Here is a 26,681-nt window from a genome sequence, read left to right on the forward strand (position 1 = left end):
CTACTTGGAGTGCTGTTGCAGGAAAGCAGCATGCATCATCAAGGACCACCACCATCCATGTCATGCTCTCTTCTTGCTGGAAGAACGTACAAGAGCCTCAGGACCCATACTGCCAGGTTCAGGAACTGCTATTACACCTCAGCCATCAGGCTCTTGAATCAGTGGGACAAATTCACTCAACCTTACATGCTGTATCACTAAAATGTTCCCAGAATCTACAGACTCACTTTCAAGGATTCTTCATCTCGTGTTCTCTATATAAGAACGTAAGATATAGGAGCAAAATCAGGCCGTTTGCCCCTTTGAGTCTGCTCCAGCATTTCATCATGGCTGATCCATTTTCTCTTTCATCCCCAATCTCTTACCTTCTCCCCATATCCCTTCATGCCCTGACCAAAGAGGAACTTATCAGTCTCTGCCTTAAACATATGTAAAGACTAGACCTCCACAGTACTTATTGCTTGCCTGCTTATTTATTTATTTATTTGTTTGTTTGTTTGTTTGTTTATTTATTATCTATCTATCTATCTATTTATTTTCCTTTTGTGTTTGGACAATTTGTTGACTTTTGAACATTGGTTGCTCGTCTGTCCTGTTGTGGTCTTTCGTTGATTCTATTTGGGTTCTTGGATTTACTGACTATGCCCAGAAGAAAATGAATCTCAGGGTTACATACGGTGACATATATGTACTTTGATAATAACTTTACATTGAACTTTGAACATGGCAATATTTATCCGGAGATTATGCCATCTATTTCTAAACTCCCAAAGTGTCAGGAAGCCGTCCTTTAGAATTCACTCTTTTGGTTCCCTTTAGATAGAGGACGATGGATTTACTGAGGCAATCGTAGAATAATTGGATGTATCTGATATTAACACTGAAAACAATCTTTCCACAAACAATTGGTAAAAGTATGCTGTTGTCATGATGTAATTTTTCAGCATATTCTTTACCTCTAGTATATGAAGAGTTAACATCTGAGGTATTTCAAAGATTTTTCTCAAGGGAAAGCAGTTTAAATAAGCTCATGACTAGCTGACTACTGTATTCTTCATGTGGGAATTGATAAGGTTGAGGACAATAGTTAGTTCACGATACCAATTAGCTGGAGCCTTCACGTTCAGTGACAAGCATCTTAGCAAGTGTCAAGAATTGCCTAAATTCTTATTAGAGCTCAAGAAATTATGAGGAAAATGTGGCTATTGCTTTAGCTTCAGCCACAAGGCATTCAAAGATATCTGAATGGTAATCAGATAAGTAGAGCCTGAAATAGAGGCTTTGATTGACAACTGGTGGACACTGGTTGAGAAGTGGGTAGAACCATTAATGGGATAGAATCTCTACAACTTGGGATTTCATGACCTCTCATTATAGATTTACTCTGCAATGTTGACAATTGCAGAGTAGTTTAGACTTTCACTCAGAAGTTATTAAAGGGGGGGGGGGGGGGGGGGGGGGGGGGGGGGGGGGGTGTGTGTGTGTGTGTGTGGGGGGGGGGGGGGGGGTGTGTGTGTGTGTGTGTGTGTGTGTGTGTGTGTGTGTGTGTGTGTGTGTGTGTGTGTGTGTGTGTGTGTGTGTGTGTGTGTGTGTGTGTGTGTGTGTGTGTGTGTGTGTGTGTGTTTTGAGGGGTGGGTTTAGAAAAAGGAAAAGGCATTAAAAAAAACTTAATGAGGAAACACTGTTGTAGGAAAGCAGTATCCATCATCAGAGATCCACATCACCTAGGTCATGCTCTGTTCTCACTGCTGCCATCGGAAAAAGGTACAGATGCCTTAGGCTCACACCACCAGGTTCGAGACCCGTTACTACCCCTCAACTATCAGGCTCTTGAACAAAGGGGATAACTATGCTCACTTGCCCCATCGTTGAAATGTTCCCACAACCAATGATCTCACTTTAAGGACTCTTTATCTCATTAACTCCTGTTCTAGTTATTTATTGCTATTTGTTTATATTTGTATTTGCACAGTTTGTTGTCTTCCGCACTCTGTTATAGTTACTATTCTATAGATTTGCTGATTATACCCTCAGGAAATTGAATCTCAGGATTGTATATGGTGTTTCATTTCTCTCTCTCTGCGCAGTGGTTCTTTTTAAAAATTGGGTTATTTGGGTCTCTTGCTTTGTGGCTGCCTGTAAGCAGACAAATTTCAAGGTGTATAATTAATGCATACTTTGATAATAAATGCACTTTGAAGTTGAACTTGAGCTGTTTCCTGAACGGCAGTGGAGTAATAACAGCTAGCTTCGTTAATCTTTTTAGAAAGCAAGTAATCTGAAGTACTATTGGGATATGATGTTAATTTTAGTTTCCACAAATTGCTATTAACTTCATTAAAGCTAGTGAAAGGACATTCCTGCCATAGGGTTGCTCATGGAACTTACTGAAGATTCTGAAATCATTAGATTTTCATGTTAAGAGGTATCATTCCTGCCAGAGCTATTTGAGTGGGTAATTAATGGTGTAGATGATTTATGAAGGGGCTTGCCATTGAGACTCCACAGTGCTCAGTATTTGTTCCCTTACTTTTTTGTGGTATATATTAATTAATGAATTAGAAATATGGAGTAAGTTTGCAGACGATACAGAAATTGGCTCTGGGGCTAACAACAGAAAAATTTTAAATCACAGGAAGATATAGATGGTCTAATCAATTAGACAGAAAATTTACAATTAGAATATGCATCTGACAGAAAAGTGTGAGAGGAGGTTGTAGGTCAAAAGATAAAGCATTCAGGGGGAACTTCTACACTCAGAGGGTGCTGTCGGTGTGGAATGAGCTGCCAACGTAACTAGTGAATGTGGGTTTGATTTCAACATTTAAGAGGAGTTTGGATAAATACATGAACTAGAGGTGTACGGAGAGCGATGGTCCAGGTACTGGTCAATGGGACCAGGCAGAGCAACTGTTTAGCATGGGTTGGATGGGCTAAGACTGCTGTGCTGGAGCGCTCTATCAGTTTAAAAGTGCACGGACAGCTGTATGGAGAAGTGCAGGCAAGGAATCATAAGAGCCAGGCATTTTGAGGAATAGATGGACCATACAGCATGTGTCAAGTAATCCCTGAAAAAAATTGACAAGTTAATGAGGTAGTCAAAAAGCTTAGGCAATTCTGTCCTTACTCATTAGCAGTGACAGAATGTAAGAGAAGGGAGTTTATGCTGTAATTGTATACACTAGTTAGACACTAGCTTAGCACTTTGTTCCGTTCAGATCACTGCATCACAGAAAAAAAATGAGACTGAAATGAAGAGGAACCAGAGGAGATTAACAATGATGGTGACAGACCTGGGACTGTGAGTCAAGTCAAAGGTTATTGTCATTTAACTATGTACATGTATATAATGTTATAACTATATAAGAAACGAGACAACGCTCTCTGAACCAGGGTGTAAAGCACAGTAGTACACATAACACACGATAACTTATGAAGGTAAGGATAAAATCTACAGATGAATCACACAAAAATAACAAGCTAAAGTACATTAATATTAAATATTGTAAGGTCCGGAACTGATTAGCCATTGACATTTTGAACATGATGCATGCAGCAGAGAGTTCAGAAGCCTAATGACCTGGGGGAAGAAACTGTTTCCCATCCTAACTGTTCTTGTTTTTATGTAGTCTCCTGTCTGATGGTAGAAAGTCAAAGAGAATGCTGGATGGATGGGTGGAAACCTTAATAACACCAGGGCCCTGCGTACATGGCACTCCTAATGAATGTCCCCGCTGGATGGTAGGGAGATCCCTACGATCCTCACAGCTGTTCTCACAGTCCTTTGTAGGGACTTAGTAGAAATTGTAAATGTTCTCTTTGGAAAGGCTGAAGGAAAAAATAATTGAGCTGAATTAAATTGAAGGGCTAAGAGCGAGTAAACAAAAAGAACTTTTATTTCTTTTACAAAAAAGTAAAATGCCATTGTACTTTGGTAAGAGGATTGGAGGGAATAGAAGAAAAGATAGGGTTCTAGAACTTGGATTGAAAGAGTGAGAAAGGCAGAAACTCTCATGATATTTAACATGTACTTGGATGTATACTAAAAGAACTCCAACCCGAAGGGCAACTGATCTAGTGCTGGGAAGTGGAATTAGATTTGGAGCTCTTTATTGATCAGCATAAACACAATGAGGTATTTAGTATTCTGTATATATCTTTGATTTTGTGTAAATTATGGTCTTTGCATGGCATTTTAACTTGGTAGTCCATAAAGGAATAAATTTAACTTTTGAATCTCACACTGGCAGTAGCATATTATTCAAAAGATGTTTAAGTTGTGTCTGTATAATGATTTTTGTTCTGCTCTTGACATGTATGATTTTGAAAGTATCAGGCATCTGTCATTTTTCTGGATGGGAATCTGTTTTGACATTCAGAAATGGAACCAGATAGAATTGTTTTTGAAAATAACTTTGAATTACAGTAAATGAATAATGTGAGGTACAGACCAGTAGATCACAAAGCATATTTCTTTCAAAATGATAAGTAATGTAAGACCATAAGACAGAGGAGCAGAATGGCCATTCAGCCCATCGAGCCTCTGCAACACCATTTAATCATGGTGAATTATTTTTCTCTTAACTGCATTCTCCTTCTTTCTGTCCATAACTTTTGATGCCATTACTAATCAAAAAAACTATCAACCTCCACAATAAATATGTGTGTCCAGTGACTTGGCTTCCACAGCCATTTCATCATGGTTGATCTATTTTCCCTCTCAGCCCCAATCTGCCTTCTCTAAATATCCCTTCAGACCCTGAGTAATCAAGAATCTATCAATTCTGCATTAAATATACCCACTGACTTGGCTCCACAGCCTCCCGTGGCAATGAATTCCACAGACTCATCACTCTCCGGTTAAAAAAACTTCCTCCTCATTTCTGTTCTAAAGGAACATCCCTGTATTCCTCGGCTGTGCCCTCTAATCTGAGGTTCCCTATACTGGAAACATTTTCTCCTCATCCACTCTATCTATTTGGTAAATTTCAATGAGATTCTACCCCCCCCCCCACAATTCTTCTAACCTCCAGTGAGTTCAGGTCCAATCAGCCAACCTGTCTGACAATGCTATTATCTTTTTTGTAATACTATGGGCTGTTATCTTGTTTAACAACCTCATGTGCATCATCTTGTTAAAGGCTTTTTGAAAATCTACTTTGTGAATAAACAACATCAACTGACTCTCCTTTGTCTATCCTGCCTGTCATTTGCCAGGCAAAATTTCCCCTTGAAGAAACCATGTTGACTTCAACCTAATTATCGTATGCCTCCAAATGCTCCAAACCTCATCTTTAATAATGGACACTAACATTTTGCCAACACTGAAATAAGGCTAACTCACCTCTAATTACCTGTCTTGTTGCTTCCTCTCCCCCCGCCCCTACTTTTTAAAGAGTGGAGTGACAAGAGTAGTATGCTAGGGAAGGAAAAAGGTGACTTGTAAATATGTCTCCAGAGCACTCCATATCTGAAATATAACTTGCTTCATCTCTGGTTTTCTTTGATTAATTGATTGAGATTAATCCCTATTATTAGGTAACTTCATTTTATTGGGTAATTTCACTTCAAGGTCAGTAAATGTTAAATATGATGGAACTTGGTCTTTTATTTTTCTTACATTTGCAGATGTATTAGATCTATTACTCATGATAATGAATAATTAGTTCAATATTTAAGAAGGGAAAGATGTTTGTTTACTTTATACATGTTGTCTGTAATTCATTCATTAACCATTCAAGAATGAATATTTCCCAAATATAACTAGCTTTCAGCTGATCTACTTGCATTTTTTCCACTTAGCATTTTTCTCCAGTCATTTTTTGATCCTTGTAATTTCATTCTTAATTTAGCTTCTTCCTAATTAAATTAGTTTCCTGCCATGTTTTATTCATTGCGTCTTTTCTACATACTTATTTTCATTGTTTAAAGAATTAGATGATTGGGCACATTGTTTGTGAGGTTCTGGATGTCATACTGACTTCCACAAAGTACATAGTAACTGTAGTGCAATCTCAATGGTGAGCATAGCAGAAAAGTCAATAATCTTATTTGATTTAAGATCTTCCAGGATAGGATTCTGTGACTTAATGGATCTATTGTCTTGAAGTGCGACTTAAACTCCTGCCCTTGGCATATCTTAATGAAGAAAGAATATTTGTTTACATACTCTTTATACATTGCCTGTCATGAATTTAGTGTGATATAGTTATTACAGGCTCCTTGCATATTTGTGTGGGTGATTTAAGCAAAAAAAAGATTATATTCACTTTTTCATCTTGCATGTAATTTTGCTTAGTGTCAGTGCTTCACTTCATTACCTCTCCAGCAACCCTGTCACTTTGAGACAACAGAGTTTTGGAGAAGTACAACACAGAAACAGACCCTTTGGCCCATCCAGTAAATGTTGAAGTATTATTCTGTCTAGTTCAATCGTCCTGTACCTGAACCATGGCCCTTCACACCCTTCCCATCCACGCACCTATCCAAATTTCGCTTAAAAGTTGAAATCATACCCGCATCCACTACTTCCACTAGCAGCTCGTTCCACACTCTCACCACCCTCGGAGTGAAGACATGCCCCTCATATTCCTCTTAAACATTTCACGCCTCACCCTTAACCTATGACCACAAGTTGTAATCTCAGCCAGCCTCTGTTGGAAAAGCTTGCTTGTATTTGCCCTATTTATACCCCTCAAAATTTTGTATCCCTCTATGAAATCCTTTGGGTAGGCTTCAGTCATCGCCAGCCGATAGTACGAAATTTAAATAGAGAGTGGGGCCTTTCAGAACGTTTCAGTGGGCTTCTGTCATTGTGAGCAATCACTTGTTTTGGTGAGGGAGCCCACTCTTATGGAGCAGGGGTTCCTAATCTGGGGCCATGGACCCCTGGGTTAATGGTAGGGGTCTGTGGCATAAAACAGGTCTGGAACACCTGTTATAGAGTGTTTTAAGATGGTTAGCAATAAGGTTGATGAATGGAAATCGTTGAACATTGCCTGCATTGACTTTAGTAGGGCTTTGGACAAAGTCCTGCATAGAGACAGGTCTAGAGAATTAAATTGCTTGCTATTCAGGATTAAGTAGTAAATTGGATTCAATGATGGCTTAGCGGCTGGAGCCAGTGAGTGGCAATAGATGACTGTCCTTAATGATTTAGAAAATATGGTCAATTGGATGAGGAAATTTGCAGACGACACCAAGATTGGAGGTGTAGTAGACAGTGAGGAGGCTTATCAAAGCTTGCAAAATGATCTGGAAAGGTGGGCTGAAAAATGGCAGACGGAACTTAATACTGACAAGTGTGAGGTGTTGCACTTTGGGAGGATGAACCAGGGTAAGATTTACACAGAAAATGGTAGCACACTCAGATGTGCAGTAGAACAAAGCAACCTAGGAATGTAGAATGATAATTCCTTGAAAGTGGTAACATAGGTAGATCGGGTCATTACAAGAGCTTTCGTCATATTGGCCTTCTAAATCAGGACATTGAGTACAAAACTTGGGATGCTATGTTGTAGTCGTATAAGATGTTGGTGAGGCCATCAATGGAGTATTATGTTCAGTTCTGGTCACCTATATGCAGGAAAGATATCAGTATACGTAAAAGAGTGCAGAGAAAATTTACACACATGTTGCCAGGACCTTTGATTTACAGGGGAAGTCTGAATAGATTAGGGCTTGATTATCTAGACTGCAGGAACATGAGGGGAGATGTTATAGAGATATTAAAAATTATGAAGGGTATAGATAGGCTGACGGATTGCAGGCCTTTTCCCTTCAGTATGGGTGAGACTAGAACTAGAGGTCAAAGGTTTAGGATGAAAAGTAAAATATTTAAGGGGAAATCAGAGGGGTATCTTCTTCAGTCAGAAGCTGGTATGGGTGTGGAATGAGCTGGCAATGGAAGTGGTAGATACAGGTTTAGTTGTAACAATTCAGAGATGTTTGGGTAGGCACAAAGAAAAGTGAGGTATGGAAAGCTCTGGTCCAAGTCCAGACAGAGAACCAGGCCATGCAGACTAGATGGGCTGAAAAACCTGATTCTGTGTTGTAGTGCTCTTTAATTCTCTTTGTGAGTACAGCTATTTATAATGGAGAATTCAAAGATTTCCATCCATCTGACTGACATCCTAAGGGGTGATGCAACAAGGTACAGGTCTTTGTGGAGGGTAGGACAAGACCTATTTCTACAGTTATATTAAAAGCAAGAGGATAGTGAGGGATAAAATTGGTCCCTTAGAGAATCAGGGTGGTCAGCTATGTGTGGAGCCGAGGGAGATGGGAGAGATTTTGAACGATTTCTTCTCTTCGGTATTCACTAAGGAGAAGGATATTGAATTGTGTAAGGTGTGGGAAACAAGTAAGGAAGTTATGGAACCTATGACAATTAAAGAGGTGGAAGTACTGGCGCTTTAAAGAAATTTAAAAGTGGATAAATCTCCGGGTCCTGACAGGATATTCCCCAGGACCTTGAGGGAAGTTTGTGTAGAGATAGCAGGAGCTCTGACGGAGATCTTTCAGATGTCATTAGAAACGGGGATTGTGCCGGAGGATTGGCGTATTGCTCATGTGGTTCCATTGTTTAAAAAGGGTTCTAGAAGTAAGCCTAGCAATTATAGACCTGTCAGTTTGACATCAGTGGTGGGTAAATTAATGGAAAGTATTCTTAGAGATAGTATTTATAATTATCTGGATAGACAGGATCTGATTAGGAGTAGCCAGCATGGATTTGTGCGTGGAAGGTCATGTTTGACAAACCTTATTGAACTTTTTGAAGAAGTTACGAGGAATGTTGACGATGGTAAGGCAGTGGATGTAGTCTATATGGACTTCAGCAAGGCCTTTGACAAAGTTCCACATGGAAGGTTAGTTAAGAAGGTTCAGTCGTTAGGTATTAATGCTGGAGTAATAAAATGGATTCAACAGTGGCTAGATGGGAGATGCCAGAGAGTAGTGGTGGATAATTGTTTATCGGGATGGAGGCCGGTGACTAGCGGGGTGCCTCAGGGATCTGTTTTGGGCCCAATGTTGTTTGTAATATACATAAATGATCTGGATGATGGGGTGGTAAATTGGATTAGTAAGTATGCTGATGATACTAAGGTAGGAGGTGTTGTGGATAATGAGGTGGGTTTTCAAAGCTTGCAGGGAGATTTATGCCGGTTAGAAGAATGGGCTGAATGTTGGCAGATGGAGTTTAATGCTGAGAAGTGTGAGGTTCTACATTTTGGCAGGAATAATCCAAATAGAACATACAGGGTAAATGGTAGGGCATTGAGGAATGCAGTGGAACAGAGAGATCTAGGAATAACAGTGCATAGTTCCCTGAAGGTGGAGTCTCATGTAGATAGGGTGGTGAAGAAGGCTTTTGGAACGCTGGCCTTTATAAATCAGAGCATTGAGTACAGAAGTTGGGATGTAATGTTAAAATTGTACAAGGCATTGGTAAGGCCAAATTTGGAATATTGTGTACAGTTCTGGTCACCGAATTATAGGAAAGATATCAATAAATTAGAGAGAGTGCAGAGACGATTTACTAGGATGTTACCTGGGTTTCAGCACTTAAGTTACAGAGAAAGGTTGAACAAGTTAGGTCTCTATTCATTGGAGTGTAGAAGGTTGAGGGGGGATTTGATCGAGGTATTTAAAATTTTGAGAGGGATAGATAGAGTTGACGTGAATAGGCTGTTTCCATTGAGAGTAGGGGAGATTCAAACGAGAGGACATGATTTGAGAGTTAGGGGGCAAAAGTTTAAGGGAAACACGAGGGGGTATTTCTTTACTCAGAGAGTGATAGCTTTCTGGAATGAGCTTCCTGTAGAAGTAGTAGAGGCCAGTTCAGTTGTGTCATTTAAGGTAAAATTGGATAGGTATATGGACAGGAAAGGAGTGGAGGGTTATGGGCTGAGTGCGGGTAGGTGGGACTAGGTGAGATTAAGAGTTCGGCACGGACTAGGAGGGCCGAGATGGCCTGTTTCCGTGCTGTGATTGTTATATGATTGTTATATATAGGACACATCAATAAAATGATTACAAACTAATTGAGATGCTTTCTTTTATTATTTGAAGTATAAGATATAAGTGCAAGGATAATGCTAGAAATGTATACAACATTGGTTAAATCTCTATGTGAATATTGCATCTAGTTCTGGAGGTCACATATGAATGATCCATGTGAAAGGGCCAAATATACTATGACTATACTTGTGGGTGATACAGAGATTAGTGGCTTGGCAAATTGTTTAGAAGACACAAAGAGCCTGTAAAGGCACTTAGTTGGGGTGAGTGAGTGGGCAAGAGTTGACAGTTGGAATATCATACAGGAAAATGAGAGATTATGCATTTTGGAAGAAAGAATGAAAAAGCAATTTGTTGTTTAAATGGATTAGGAACAGAAAAATGCTGCAGTACAAAGAAATCTAGAAGTCTAGCTAATATGAACCATAAAATATTAGCATGCCATTATTGGTACCACTAATGCCAAATGTAGTGTCTGCTGTTCCCTCTTCTTGTATCTTTGCTCAAATGATATTACATTTACTATTATATTTGCTATTTTTCATTCCACTGGACTATATCACACATCAATTTGAGCATCTTTAGCTGAAAGCCATTCACCTCATAGACTGGTTGACTTTTAGCCTCAATTTCTCTAGGACTTTCTTTACTCTAGTATCAAATACTTTAAGTTTCCTGTATTTTCCTTACTGATATCGTTTTTATTAGTCCCTTAATTGCCTATTATTTCCACAGTATTTTTGTACCTTTCATATTAAATTCAGACTGCTGTGAAGTATTAGTTTAATACAACGACTCATTATCATTTTCATTGCTTCTGCCTCTGCCCAGGATTTATCTTTGCTGTTCTTTATATCTCCTTGCGTGAAAGTGTGAGCTCTTGAAATTTTTAATATACTCATCTGTTTATTTTAATTTCTTTCATCTGTTGTTTTAATCAATATTTTTGCCCTCATAGAAACAATAATGAACTTTGCAGCTACTGGATAGGCTGTTGCTGTTCTGCACACATTTAGCTATCCCCTTTCAAAAGGATGTTAGAGAACTGGAAATAGCACAGTGAAGATTTGCCAAAATATTAAAGAGAATGAAGTTTTATTGTTTTGAATCTGGTTTTAGAGACTGTGGCCTTTTTCAAAGAGCTATTATTGATATAGGAGCAATTAAATTATTTTAAGGGCAAGTGGTGAAAGATTATTTCTACAAATACACATATTGATAAAGGGTCATAGACTCAGTATCATCATTAGAACAAAGGAGATCAATAATTTTTCATGCAGTGGATTACTAGAATATGGGATGCTTTATTGTGTGACCAATTTAGCATGGCCTATATTACAATGATTAAGAAAATGCATTATTATTTCTAGAGAACACTGGGAAAGGTCATGTAAGAGTGATTCAATATACACCTCCAGTTGGAGACAAGCATTGATGTGGACTATGAACTTAAGATGAAATTCTGAATTGTAAGATGTGCCCACGATGACTGATTCAAAAAGTATCACCCACTTATAACTATGCCCATTATCTGAAAGTCTTAAACAGTTGCGAGGGCTTTTCTTTCTTTCATTCAACTAGATTTGTTAAAAACTTAAATGTGTATTTTTTTCTCAAAGTTTTACATTAGAACATATAAACCTCCTTAGTTAGGACAGATTTATATCAGGAACTAAATACTATATTAATATAAATGCATTAAAAACTAATTGCTTCACAAGGCTAATTATACTCAATATATACAAATTTTGTCATATACAATACTAAAAACCCAAGTACTGGCTTTTTTGAACTTGTTAATAGTCTATAAGGACGAAAAGAGAGAGAGCAGAGAGGAAGATTTAAACCCCTCCCATTACCTCACATTGACACTAATATTTCTCCCATTAGGTCATTAAAGGAAAAAATGCCACCTTTCCTGATGACATGGGAGCCAATAACATAGATATACGGAAAAACAACCAAGTAGCTTCTGAGAGCCATCTGTACCTCGATGATACAAGGACAAGATCTTATCAAGGTATGGTTGAGCTACTTTCTTTAGCTACCCATCCTACAAAAGCAATGGACCATTCCGTGAAACATACATTTCCTCAAACAGGATTTCCACAAATACCTCGCTGAGCAGTTGCTTTTTAGTCAAACTTTCCATGAGCTTTATAATTGTAACCTAGCTTTGGAATTTTAAAGATATTGAAGTCTTAATTCCCATGTGATTCATTACATTCAGAATAAAAATCTAAAGTGCCAAACATCTTCCTACTCGGTGGCCCAAAACAGGCTTTACATTAATTGTCTGTCATAATAAAAAGATTTGAAAAGCTATCCCTTTTGTAAATTTCCAATTAAAATTTATTATGACATGAAAGCATTTTTTCTTTCATGATAGATAGCTCATTTCGATCCATTAGTGTAAGCACAATTGCTAATCATAATGAGATAAGGTTATTTACATTTTCAACTACCTCCTGGACAGAAATTACTAATCAGCTTCATCTGTTACTGCACTTAGACTATTTTTGCCTACAATATAAAACCAATTTAACTATTACATATCATTTAATTTTCCCTTGGTTTCTTACGAGGTTAATGATGTATAATAAATCTGATATTTGTCAATAATTTTATATGGGTAATGCAGCTGCTTATTTGATTATGTTTCTTTTGCTCAATGGGATAGTAAACTGCTGCAGAACAGATGGCAGAGATTAAATATATTTTATGCAGATGGTCAAAATTGTGGGAAAGCAGGTTCCACAAAAACACCGGTAGGAACATTTTTGTTCCTATCTGCAGAAAACAAACTGGGCTAGGGAAATGGAAGTAGAATGTCAAAATTTGTGAATGAGACCTAATTTGTTAATTGGTTGGGATACCCATTACACCGCTGGCGTTTAGGCCAGCAATGAAGGTCCTCCATCTCTTGAGGTGTTCAGGGCTTCCTTCATCATGTCAGTAGCTTCTTTTCAAGTCAAGTCAAGTCACTTTTTATTGTCATTTCAACCATAACTGCTGGTACAGTTCACAGTAAAAATGAGACAACGTTTTTCAGGACCATGGTGCTACATGAAACAGTACAAAAACTACACTGAACTACGTGAAAACAACACAGAAAAAAAAAACTACACTAGACTACAGACCTACCCAGGACTGCATAAAGTGCACAAAACAGTGCAGGCATTACAATAAATAATAAACAAGACAATAGGCACAGTAGAGGGCAGTAAGTTGGTGTCAGTCCAGGCTCTGGGTATTGAGGTGTCTGATAGCTTGGAGGAAGAAACTGTTACATAGCCTGGTCGTGAGAGCCCAAATGCTTCAGTGCCTTTTCCCAGATGACAGGAGGGAGAAGAGTTTGTATGAGGGGTGCGTGGGTTCCTTTACAATGCTGTTTGCTTTGCGGATGCAGCGTGTAGTGTAAATGTCCATGATGGTGGGAAGAGAGACCCTGATGATCTTCTCAGCTGACCTCACTATCCACTGCAGGGTCTTGCGATCCAAGATGATGCAATTTCTGAACCAGGCAGTGATGCAGCTGCTCAGGATGCTTTCAATACAACCCCTGTAGAATGTGATGCGGATGGGGGGAGGGAGATGGACTTTCCTCAGCCTTCGCAGAAAGTAGAGACGCTGTTGGGCTTTCTTTACTATGGAGCTGATGTTGAGGGACCAGGTGAGATTCTGCGCCAGAACAGTGAAATGAAGCCTGTGTACAATACAGTGGTAACTATGAAGTGAAAAAGTAGTTGGTTTCCACAGTCCAACTGTTATCCCAGAGTTTATGTATGTTTAAAATATTTGTCCATATTCTTTCATGAATTCTTTCTATTTTAATAACTACATTTATCATCTTAACCTCAGCATTGTGCGCGTTGTCAGGATTTCTGCATCACTGAACTCAGTACTTTATCATTTGTTTTGTGTTGTCTGCTCTCTGTATTCCTCCATCTGAGGGTATCTAGATCTGGTCTTCTCTTCTTTTCTTGTGCGTTTTACTTGGTTTAAGCCTTTAAAATATCTCCAGTATGCTCTTATGCCTATTGAGAACACATCTGTCCCCCATTTTCTGCACCCAATCAAACTGAATTATGATCCCAGAGTTAATATTAAATGCTACCAAAACCACACAAGCAATTACCAACCATCATTTAAAACAAACCCTTTCAGTAGCATAGGTGGTAATGTTGGGTCAGGTAGATGTGGCACCAGACAGAGTTTGTGTTTGTTTTTAACGTGAGATTCACAGGGAATGATTAATACAGAGGTGTTGACTGTAAAGTCATTGCTCAATCTGTCATTAGGGGTGTTGAATCACCGTTGCTGGGGTGTGATTCCACAATGAGATCTTCCCCTTTCTCAAACTCTGACTTTGAGTACTGTGCCAGGACTGTAATTCACGTTACTAATAGCATCTTGTACAACATTAATTACCAGCCTAAACAGGTGCAGCAGGAATACTAATTATCATTGCTAAGTTTGTTGGGCAATCTTTTAAAATGAAGGAACCTTTACATAAGACTAAAAGCAGATTTTGGAGAACTGTATCTTGTGCTACTTAAACAATTCAAATTACTTATTTTTGTAATGAATCAACAATTGCTGTCCATTAATATTCTAGCATTTTTTAGCTTTGTACCATTCAAATGAGAGATTAAACTGAGGGTTGTCTGTCTTCTTAGGTCAGATAAACAACATAAAGAATATTTTATGGTTAAAAAATGTAAAACAAATAGCTATCACCAGATTAAAATGTTCTCTTACATCATTAGTTGTGGGACCAATTTAGACTCAAGTAAATGATTAGAATTTCCACCAATGATTGGCTATAGTATTGGTAATGGGAAATGCTATGGTAAGCATTAGAGATGCTTTTTGGCCTTTTCATAAACACACTCACTCATCTTACATGCACTTCCATTCTTTTTATTGTGTTTGGCCATGCCTGAAATTTTCTGCATTTGAATGCAGACTGCAAAATAATCCCGTAAAGAGAACTGATAAAAGTCTAAACAATCCATCTTAGAATCTCTAACTAATCAATGGCTCAGCCAACTTCTTGAAAAGTGAATCTAATCAAAGGCAGGATGCTGCACTGTAGTTTATCTTTTTCATCTATATCCAGGTGCTATTGATTACTCCACTGCTGATAATAAAGTAGGAAACATCTATTCTTTTAATAGTTTCATTAGAACTAATAAGAAGTTTGTCACCAAATGTCAAGCCTTTAGACAAATGAGTTAATGAACTTACTATTATCCTCAGGATTATCAATACTCACTTGAAATATATATTAGTCAGCTCATCTGGAGCCAAGATACACTATTTTGCTTGGAGGTAGTAACTCCATGCAGTCTGGAATTGTGAGTAGGAAGGAGGCTTTAATGGGGCTTTGGTAAGGTGAGTGAATAGGTAAAGGGATGGAGGATGTATTACTAATGTAGAGAACTGTGAGGTTATCCACTTTGGTACAAAAAAAACAGGAAATGATGTTTATTTTAATAGTCAGCAAATTGATTTTGTTAACGTTCAAAAGGATTTGGGCATCTTCTTGCACAAATCACCACAAACCAATGTTGAGGTGTAGTAAATATTTAGGAATGGGGAATATTTTGGCCCTTATTGCAAGAAGATTTGAGTACAGGCATACAATTATCCTATTCACATAAGCCTTGGAGAAACTACACTTGAATAATAGTGTACAGTTTTCTCTCCTCAACTCTAAAGAATACAATTGTTATTGATAAGAGTGGAGTGGAGTTTATCTGGTCCCAGGGATTTCAAGTTTGCCATCATAAAAATGGATTGAATAGACTTGGCCTATTTAGAAGAACGAGAGAAATCACAGCAAAACTTAAAAAGTTATTGGAGGTCTCTATGTGGCGGTGAAGGAGGATCCTTACCCTGACTTAAGAAGCTAAGGTGTGGGCCATATATGCCTGAGATGAAATTTCTTCCATGCAGACTGTAACAAATCTTCTAAATTCTAGTTAAGCTGTGGAAATTTACTCATTGAGTACATTCTGTAATGAGGAGATTAGAGACTTGCTGTGTTTTGAGAAAAGTTAGATGGTCCCCTGTTGCTCTTGTTAAGGATATGGTGAAAGCTAAAGTATTGGCAGAAATTAATGTTTCCCGGCATTGTATATGGAAAATATCTCTCAGTGGGAAGGTCAAATTCATCTAATTATTTGCAGTTTGCTTCCCTGTTGGGACCTGAAACCCACTGGAAGGTGAATTTAAGATATTGTTCTTCAGTAATACATCCATGAAGAAATCAAGCAGGCTATACTGAAGTAACACAGAGATGTGAGAATGTGAAACTAACTTCCAGTCTGCATTGAACTAAAAGCATTATTTTGAGTCTAACTTTTTTTAAAAAAAATTGTCACGAAATGTAATAATTGCTTCCAAGATCCAAATCTAATAACTGCTCTTAATTTCTCTTTGATAAATGATGGTGAACAAAGTTGAATCGATGATGAAGGTATTTCTATAGTACTATTTTATAAATTTCACCCAGTAACAATTCAAAAATCATAATATATTTCCAGGTTAGGAATGTGACTCTGAGGGAAACTCACATCTGTTGTCTTTTCCCCTGTAGGTAGCAGAGGTTAGCAGGTTTGTTATCGGGGTAGACAGCAAACATGAGTGAGTAAAGGGATTGAATGTTCCATGTTCTAGAGGCAGTGACAATCCTGGCAGTTGCTTTGCTTTGCTTGTCATTGAATTTCTTGAGTATGGCTGGAGCAACATTCAACAAAAGAAATGGAAAATATTCCATTAGACTTCTGATTCGTGCCATCCAGATACTGAGAAAGGCTTTAATGAGAGTTGCAAATCAAAAACATGAGATGCTGGAAATCTAAAGCAATGCACACAAAATGCTGGAAAAGCACGCCACCTGAAGAAGGGTCTTGGCCCAAAACATCAACTATCTATTCATTTCCACAGATGCTGCCTGAACTGCTGAGTTCTTCCAGCATTTTGTGTGTGTTACTTAATAAGAGCAGGGCCACTTAGAACAGCTGTGATTCTGAATATGTCCAACCCTGGACAGGCTCGTAACTCAGAGTATTGATGTGGCTGGTCCATTGAGCTTTCAGATTATTTCCAGAATGTTCATGGTGATGGCTTTCATGTTGGTAATGTTGCTCAATGTAAAGGGAAGACGATTTCTCCCTACAATTGGAGATAGAGTTGGTTCAATTGAATGGATTTTTAATGTGTAGTTAATTCCAGGGAATAACCAGTTCCACATTGTTATTCAAAGGACCAAAACATTCTGGAATAAAAACGACTGTTGCTCTGTGTGGCCATAAAATCTTCCTTATTCCAGCATTTCCTTCTCAACTTCCCTTTGCTGTGAAAACTTTCTCACTGTGTATGATCCAGCTTAGCTTTTTTTCTTAAACCATTTCTTTCCAGCCATGTTCTTTTGCTTGAAAGCAGCTGCCCATTGATTCCATTGAGTGAAAAGTGGTTTATGAAAAGATGTTGATGCGTTGATTCAAAAATGCCAACTAGTTATAAGCATTGTAGCAGTGGTCATGGGCAGCTCTCTTGTGCATTTACCTCTCTCACAGCTCCAGCAATTTGTGTTAATCCTGACCTGGGTACTGTATGCCTAGAGTTTGCATGTTCTCCCTATGATGTTGTGAGCTGAGGATTTCATTGGGGAAAAAGGGAAGGATGTCCAAGATTGTAGATAAGATTGAAGGTATCAAGCAGAAGATATAAGGTTCAAGTCTTAGGTAAATGTGATATAAGCTTTTTCCTAGGTCCTCTGGTTTTCTCCCATTATTCCAAAGACATACGGTTTAGTGCATGCAGTATATTAACCATTGTAAATTGCACAAGTGTGTAGTTGAGATGGAGTCGGTGGGGATGGTCAGCAGAGATATAGTGGGCCAACAGACCTATTTCTGCACTATGTCACTCAATGAAAGGTGTCATTTTCCATATTGTTACCAAGATAGTTCTGATGAAACATGGTGATGTTTTGCAGGCAGTTTGCCAAACTTCAAAATATAGTTATTCTGAACTACTATTTCTGCAATCTGCAGCCTGCAATTTCACTTTAAGTAACATACTTTTGAACCATCTAAGCCAGTGGTTCTGAAACTTTTTTGGGTTACCATTCTCTGGGCTCCCCTCTCCCTTTCCTGCCGTTACAGTACATAAAAAAAATAAAGAATTTTAATTTAGAATGTATAGTGAAAGAAAATAAGAACTTCAGAATCAAACCACTGACAAATAATTGAAAAAAATCAAATCTATTTAAAACTACAAATAAAATTATTTCTTTAATTGCAGTAAAAATAATTTTCATCAACAATTTTGGAGTGTACATTAGTAGTCCAACTATTCACTACTTTATTGGTTTTTCACCTTTCAGTGAGATGGATGGGCTTGATGCAGTGACATCAGCTTCTCAACATCAGGCTGAGTGTCACACAGGAGGAGTCTCAGATCCCACATTCAGTAATCTGCAGTCTGCTTCATTGCTTTGAAAGAAGTTAGGCGACTGCACTGAAACTGAAACCACTAAATATAATGTTGGAAAGGCTATAAAGAACATTTTGACCTTTTGCCAATGTGCAGGATAGTGCTCAGAGATTTCTTTCTGCAAGAAAAACTCTTGATATGATTTGTTTTGTACCGAGGTCATATTCCAGCGAGATCAGTTCTTCCTCCATCCTTCCTGTTAATTCCTCATTGCAAGTATTCAAGAATGGATTTATTACCCAATCTGGAATTTGGATCAAGAAAAGATCCTGAAGTCTCTCTGATGTGTCTTTATGCAGCTCACCCAGGTGGGCACGGTGTGCTTGAAGATCATCATCACGATTCTTTTTTCTTTTTCTTCAACTCAAAGGCAGATTAATGTGTAAGACCATAAGATACAAGAGTAGAATTAGGCCATTTGGCCCATTGAGTCTGCTCCACCATTTCATCATGGCTCATCCAGTTTTCCTCTCAGCCTCAGTCTCCTACCTTCTCCCCATATCACTTCATGCCCTGACCAAATCAAGAATCTATCAACCTCTCTCTCAAAATATACATAAAGACTTGGCCTCCACAGCTGCCTGTAGCAATGAGTTGCATAGATTCATCACTCTCTGGCTACAGACGATTCTCCTCATCTCCTTTCTAAAAGGACACACTCTATTCTGAGGCTGTGTCCTCTAGTTTTAACCACTCCCACCACAGAAGACATCCTCTTCACACCCACTCTATCAAAGCCTTTCACCATTCGATAGGTTTCAATGCGGTCACCCCTAATTTTTCTGAGCTCCAGACCATCAAATGGTCTTCAAATGACAAGTCGTTTAATCCAGGAATCATTTTCCTGAACCTCTTTTGAACCCTCTCCAGTTTCAGCTCATCCGTTCTAAGATAAGGGGCCAAAACCTGCTCACAATACTCCAAATGAGGTCTCACTAGTGCTTTATAAAGTTTCAAAATTCCATCCTTGTTTTTATATTCTAGTTCTCTTGAAATTATTGCACTTCTATCTGCCATTTCTTCACCCATTTCCTAATCTGTCTAAACTTCCATCTGCCATCTCTTTACCCATTCTCCCAATCATTTGCAAACTTTGAAAGAAAGCCATCATCCAAAACATTGACATAAAATGTAAAAAGAATCGGTTCCAACACAAGCCCCTGTGGAGTGTCACTAGTCACTGGCAGCCAACCAGAAAAGGCTCCCTTTATTCCCATTCTTTACCTTCTGCCAATCAGCCACTGCTTTATCCGTGCTAGAATCTTTCCTGGAATACCATGGGCTTGTAGCTTATGGAGCAGCTTGATGTGTGGCACTTTGTCAAAGGCCTTCTGAAAATCCTAGTACACAACAACAACCAGAGCGATCGGTCTGAGGATTGTCAGTTGGTATACACGTAGATGCAATGTGTAGTAAAGCTGTGAGGAAGGACCAGCAAATGATAGAGCAAAATTGCAGTCAGTAGGATGAGTTAAAGAGTAATGGGGGCAATATCATAAAGAGTGATGAATACAAGACCAAACATGTTACATTTGAATGCATGCAGTAGACAAAATAAGATGGATGATCTTGTAGCACATTTAGAGATTGGCGGGTACGATGCTGTGGGCATCTCTGAGTCATGGCTGCGGGAAGATCATAGCTGGGAGCTTAATATCTAAGGACACCCATTGTATTGAAAGGACAGACAGGTAAGCAGAGGGGGTGGAGTGGCTCTATCGGTAAAACATGAAATCAAATCCTTAGAAGGAGGTGACATCGGACCAGAAGGTGGCGAATCCTGCAAGGGTAAAAAGATGCTGATGAGACACCTGTGACCAGTAGCCAGGATGTAGGTTACAAATTACAATGGGAGGTAGAAAAGGCATGTACAAAGGACAATGTTCAATGATTATGGGAGAAATTCAAAATGCAGGTAGATTGGGAAAATCCAGTTGGCGCTAGATCCCAAGGAATCGAGGAATGTCTATGAGATGGCTTTTTAGAGCAGCTAGCGGTTGAGCCCAATAGGGGATCAGTAATTCTGGATTGGATTTCATGTAATGAAACTATGGATCCTATGAATGTAATAACCCAGATTTAATTAGAAAGCTTAAGGTAAAGGAACCCTGAGGAGTCAGTGATCATAATATGATAGAATTCACCCTGCAATTTGAGAGGGAGAGGATATAGTCAGATGTATCAGTATTACAGTGGAGTAAAGGGAATTGCAAAGGCAAGAGAGAGGAGCTGGCCAGAATTGATTGGAAGGGGACACTATCAGGGATGAAGGCAGAACATCCCAAAGAAGAGGAAGTATTCTAGAGGGAAGATGAGGCCTTCCTTTGTGCTGACAAAGGAAGTCAAAGGCAGCATTAAAGCAAAAGATATGGCATTTAATATAGCAAAAATTAGTGGGAAGTTAGAGGATTTGGAAGCTTTTAAAAGCTAACAGAAGGCAATTAAAATAACCATAAGGAGAGAACAGATGAAATATTAAGGTCAGCTAGCCAACAATATAAACGAGAATTCCAAAAGATTTTTTCAGATATATAAAAAGTAAGACACAGCTGAGAGTTGATATTGGAATGCTGGAAGGTGATGCTGGAGAGGTAGTAATGGGGGACAAAGAAATGAAAGTTGAACTTAATTATTTTGCGTCAGTTTTCAATGTGGAAAGCACTAGCAATATGCCAGAAATTCAAGGGTGTCAGGGCAGATTTGAGTATTGTTGCTATTACTAAAGAGAAGATGCTCGGGAGGTTGAAAAGCCTAAAACCTGATGTCACCTGGACCAGATGGACTGCACCTCAGGGTTCTGAAAGAATTAGCTGAAGAGATTGTGGAGAAATTAAGAATCACAAGATTCTAGAATGCTTCCTGAGCACTGGAGAATTGTAAATGCCATTCTACTCTTTAAGAAGGAAGAGAGGTAAAAGAAAAGAAATTATCAGCCAGTTAGCCAGACTTCAGTGGCTGAAAATATGTTGGAGTCTATTATTAAGCGTGAGGTTTCCGAGGACTTCGAGGCACATGATAAAACAGGCTAAAGTCAGCATGGTTTCCATAATGGCAAATCACACCTGACAAATCTGTTGTAATTCTTTGAGGAAATAGCAGACACGTTTGACAAAGCAGAGTCAGTAGATATTGTTTATTTAGATTTTCAGAAGTCCTTTGACAAGGTGCTGCACATGATGCTGCTTAACAAGCTAAGATCCCATAATATTGTAGGAAACATACTAGCATGGATAGAAAATTGGCGGACTGGCAGGAGGCAAAAAGTTGGAATAAACTATTTCTAGTTGGCTGGCAGTGACTAGTGGTGTTCCACAGAGGTCAGGATTGAGACTGCTGCTTTTCACTTTATATGGCAATGATTTGGAAGAAGAATTCAGCTTTTGGCCAAATTTGTGGATGATATGAAGATAGGTGGAGAGAGAGGCAGTATTGAGGAAACAGGGTGGCTGCAGAAGGGCCCAGACAGATTGCGAGAATGGGCAAAGAAGTGACAGATGGGATATAATGTAGGGAAGTGTATGGTCATGCACTTTGGCAGGGGAATAAAGGCATGTTTTCTAAATCGGGAGAAATCAGAGGTGCAAAGTAACTTGGGAGTCCTTGTGCAGGATTCGCTGAAGGTTATCTTGCAGATTAATTTGAGTCAGTGGTAAAGAAGGTTAATGCAATGTTAGCATTCATTTCAAGGTGACTAGAATACAGAAGCAAGGATGTAATACTTAGGCTTTATAAGTGTAACCCTCGGGTTTGGCTGGCGGCATTAGTCAAGGGAAGACAGTCTCTGGCCCCACCAAACATGTAGAACCTGAAGTGCAAAACCTCTTCTTTGTGTGGACGCTTCGTGATCGGTTCCCCCGTTACAGGTCAGTACCACGAAATAACAAACAGTACACAATATGCAATTAGATGATTTAGTTTTATAATTCTTAATTTAACTAAAGGGTTAGTAAAGAAAACAAAAAGAAAAGGGCCTATTATAATGAAACAGTCTAATCCGCACACGTTGGTGCTCACGGTTTCCCTTCCGTTGACCCTCTGTCGATTTTCCCGGGCTTCGTCGACTCTCAGCCTCACTCCAAGTCCCCTATGTCCTGCTGGCTACGACCTCTCATTGCAGGTGGCTGTTCTCTTCATCTCTCACTGAACCAAAGACTGAGGTCACCTCATTCTCAGGCACACAACAAGAAAAAAACACTCCCTTCCTTGGATGGTGTACATTCCAAAGCCCCCTTTATCTCTAGTCGTAACCCAATTACTGCTGTTATAGAAAAACCATTACATTAGCAGTGAAACCTTTCTCAGGGCGTTACGTAAGGTATTGGTCAGACCACACTTGGAATATTGTCAGTAGAATTGGGCCCCTTATCTAAGAAAGGGGAGGGTCCAGAGGAGGTTCACTAGAATGATCCCAGGAATGAAAGGTTTAACACATGAGGAGTGTTTGATGGCTCTGGACCTGCACTCTCTGGGGTTTAGAAGAATGAGAGGGGATCTCACTAAAACCTATTAAATTTTGAAAGATCTGGTTAGAATGGATGTGGGGAGGATGTATCCTATAGTGGGGGGGGGGGGTCTAGGACCAGAAGGCACAACCTTAGAATGGAGAGACGTTCACTTAGAACAGAGATAAGGAAAATTGTCTTTAGCAGAGATTTTTGAAAGTGTGAAATTCATTGCCACAGACAGCTGTGCAGACCAAGTCATTGGGTAAATTTAAGGCTGAGGTTGATAAGTTCTTGATTAATTGGTTGTCAAAGGTGACAGGGAGAAGACAGGAGAATGGACTTGAGAGGGATAATGGATTAACCATGATGGAATGGTGGAGGAGCTTCAATGGACCGAATGGCCTAAATTGCCCCCATGTCTTATAGGTCAACGTCTCTAATTCAGAGCATGGGACTTCATTTTATTCACTGTTGTGATAATAGTGCTTAATGATTTCTACAGCCTATCACTTGGGTTTTTTTGTGACAAGATGTTTTTTTTGAATTACACTTTACCTACTAAGCATTTTGCCATTGTGTTTAGGGCAGCGATAAGTGTAGATTTATACCACAACCAAGCAAACTGCAGCAGCCAATGTCTGTTGTGTGAAAACATTTTTAAATGAGGCAATGAAACGGTCCAGGTTCCTTGAACTTTTGAAGAGAATACACTCTGACAAAAAGCAAACAAGAACTGAATTTATTTTCAATCACTTCATAAAATCTTTTAGAAACAGAAAACACTTCAAAATGTGCTGACTGGCACTTCACAACAAAATAGTGATGGCTTGTGTGCATTGTACAACATTTCCTTGCTCATTGCTAAATCTGGAAAGCCCCATTCAATTGGTGAAGAACTGAATCTGCCAGCATTAATGGAGATTCTGAGTACGGTGTTGCATAGCCTCAAGATTCGGGGGAGTAGATTTAGGATGGAGATGAGGAGGAACTGCTTTTCTCAGAGAGTGTTAAATCTGGAGAATTCTCTGCCCAGTGAAGCAGTGGAGGCTACCTCAATAAATATATTTAATATGTACATAAGAAACAGAAGCAGGAGTAGGCCATCTGGCCCATCGAGCCTGCTCCACCATTCAATAAGATCATGGCTGATCTGGCCATGGACTCATCTCCACCTACCTGCCTTTTCTCCATAACCCTTAATTCCCTACTGTGCAAATATTCTATCTAACCTTGCCTTAAATATATTTACTGAGGTAGCCACCACTGTTTCATTGGGCAGGGAATTCCACAGATTCGGCATTCTCTGGGACAAGCAGTTCTACCTCATCTCTGTCCTAAATCAACTCCCCTGAATCTTGAGGCTATGCCCCGTGGTTCTAGTCTCACCTAGCAGTGAAAACCACTTTCCTGCCTCTATCTTATCTATCCTTTTCATAATTTTATATGGCCCTATAAGGTCTCCTCTCATTCTTCTGAATTCCAGTGAGTACAGTCCCAGGCGACTCAATCTCTCCTCATAGTCTAACCCCCTCATCCCTGGAATCAATCTGGTGAACCTCCTCTGCATCGCTTCCAAAGCCAGTATATCTTTCCTCAAGTAAGGAGACCAGAACTGCACACAGTATTCCTGGTGCAGCCTCACCAGCACGCTCAACAGTTGCAGCATAACCTCCCTGCTCTTAAATACATTTAAGACAAGGTTGGATAGATTTTTGCATAGTAAGGGAATTAAGAGTTATGCAGAAAAGGCAGGTAGGTGGAGATGAGTCTGTGGCCAGATCAGCCATGATCTTATTGAATAGCGAAGCAGGCTTGATGGGCCAAATGGCCTCCTCTTGCTCCTATTTCTTATGTTCTTATAATTCACCAGAAAAAAATAATTAAAGCAATTCTGCTCAGTGACAACTCTGTTGAAAGTTGAATAAATGAAATGTCTCAGAATTTCACAGCCAAGAAGGGCCGAAGGACCTGTTTCTGTGCTGTAATATTCTATGGTTTTATGCGGAAGAAATATTGTGCAGCATATTAGGACAACAGTAATGAACGACAATAGTTTTTGGACCAGATCCAGAAATAATACAACAATTTCTTCAGTCCAGATTTTTCATGATATGGCAAATACATAAAAGTTCCATCACTTTTCAACAATTATAACCACTTCAAGCAAAGTCTAAGAGAATGGTGGGTTAGCAAGAGATGAGGTGATTACATGATCATTGTAATTATTATGAGACACTGAGGAATCAAATGCTTACTTTGGGATCCACTGGTCTAAATGAACTAATGATTTCACAATCTTCTGAAGGGCTTGCAGACTTAACTCTCAAGAATGCAGATACGGCAGCTTTAAGTGGATGAAAGTCCATTGCTATGGCTGGAAAAGAGGTTGGTGGGGTGGACTTAAAGCCACAATAGAATGTTGGGGTGTAAAACTTCCCCTACCTGATATCTTGTTGGCAAACACACAGTCATTGGAGAACAAAATAGAGGACCTAAGGGCAAGGTTACTGCTCGGAGGGAAATGAGAGATTGCTGCATTTCCAGTTTCACTGAGACATGGTTTCTGCAAGACATGCCAGATACAGTGGTTCTCAATCCACCACATGGTTTGTTCTGGAGAAGATTCAGGGAAGGCAAAAGGTAGAGGTTTGTACTTCATGATAAACTCTTTCTGGTCCAGAGATGGTACTGGTTCACTGATATCTTTAACCCCTGGCTTCTCAGTCTGTGGTACCCACCTGCTTCAATTATACTGGTACCCAAGTATAGCGTAATAACCTGCCCCAATGATTATCGTCCACCAGCACTCACATCCACTGAGATTGAGTGCATTGGTGGTTGGATCTGCTCCACTTTGCTCACCATCACAGATGCTTTGAGAGCAATTGCCATTTCATTGGCTCTTCACTCAACCTTGTAACATGTGGACAGTGAAGATGCATACATCAGGATGCTCTTCATTAACTACAGTCTGAATACATCCTTGTGCAACTGGATCCTCGATTTCCTCATCTAAGACCCCACCTCCTCCACAATCAGCATCCTCACAGGTGCACCACAAGTCTCTGTGCTTAGCCCCTGCTCTATTCATTTTATCCTTATGACTGTGAGGCTAAGTACAGCTCCAATGCCTTATTTAAGTTTTCTGATGACACCACTGTTGAATCAAAGTTGGTGACTAATCAGCATGTTTTAAGGAGATTGAAAAACTAGCTGAATGGTGACACACCTTCTTGTTCAATATAAGTGTGTCAGCCATGTTCTCTATTTGCTTTGTATTCTGTGTTGTTCATTTATTATGGAAACTAGTCACACTAGTGGGCACATGATAATTAAGAGAAGGAAATAAGTTACGTATTTTTGCTTAAATCATGGCAGTTTGTAGCTTGGGACTGGCAGAGATCAAGTCTTTGCTGACCAATTAATATCACTGAATAATGCTCAGCTTGGATTTGGGTATGCTTTAAGTTTATCACTTCAGGATTGTATGTTTCCTAATTGCTAATAAAGGATCAAAATAAAGGATGTGACTCTTTGGAACAATCATTTTTATTGGAACTGAAGGTGCATCAAGCAAATATAACAACCCCACAGCGATCGTAGGATAGCGGCAATTCTTCCATTTTGATTTTGGATTAGTAGTGCCGACAACGAGCTGATTATTGACTACAGAAGGAGAAATCTAGAGATCCATGAGACAGTCCTCAT

General features: G+C 39.2%; 1 protein-coding gene across 3 annotated transcripts in view; it reads left to right on the top strand.

Moving 5' to 3' along the window:
* Positions 1 to 26,681, top strand: part of kcnj3a (potassium inwardly rectifying channel subfamily J member 3a) — a 286,454-nt gene that overhangs the window by 143,265 nt on the left and 116,508 nt on the right. The window contains exon 3 of one of the 3 annotated variants that reach the window (XM_073047338.1): positions 11,911 to 12,023. The exons of the other annotated variants lie outside the window; for them this stretch is intronic. Within the exon in view, the coding sequence (XP_072903439.1) occupies positions 11,911 to 11,918 (8 nt within the window). The 3' untranslated portion in view covers positions 11,919 to 12,023. Of the gene's footprint in view, positions 1 to 11,910; positions 12,024 to 26,681 lie in introns of those variants that run through there. 3 annotated transcript variants of the gene reach the window in all.

The sequence above is a fragment of the Hemitrygon akajei genome, chromosome 5, assembly GCF_048418815.1.
Source record: "Hemitrygon akajei chromosome 5, sHemAka1.3, whole genome shotgun sequence".
Taxonomy (NCBI): Eukaryota; Metazoa; Chordata; class Chondrichthyes; order Myliobatiformes; family Dasyatidae; genus Hemitrygon; species Hemitrygon akajei.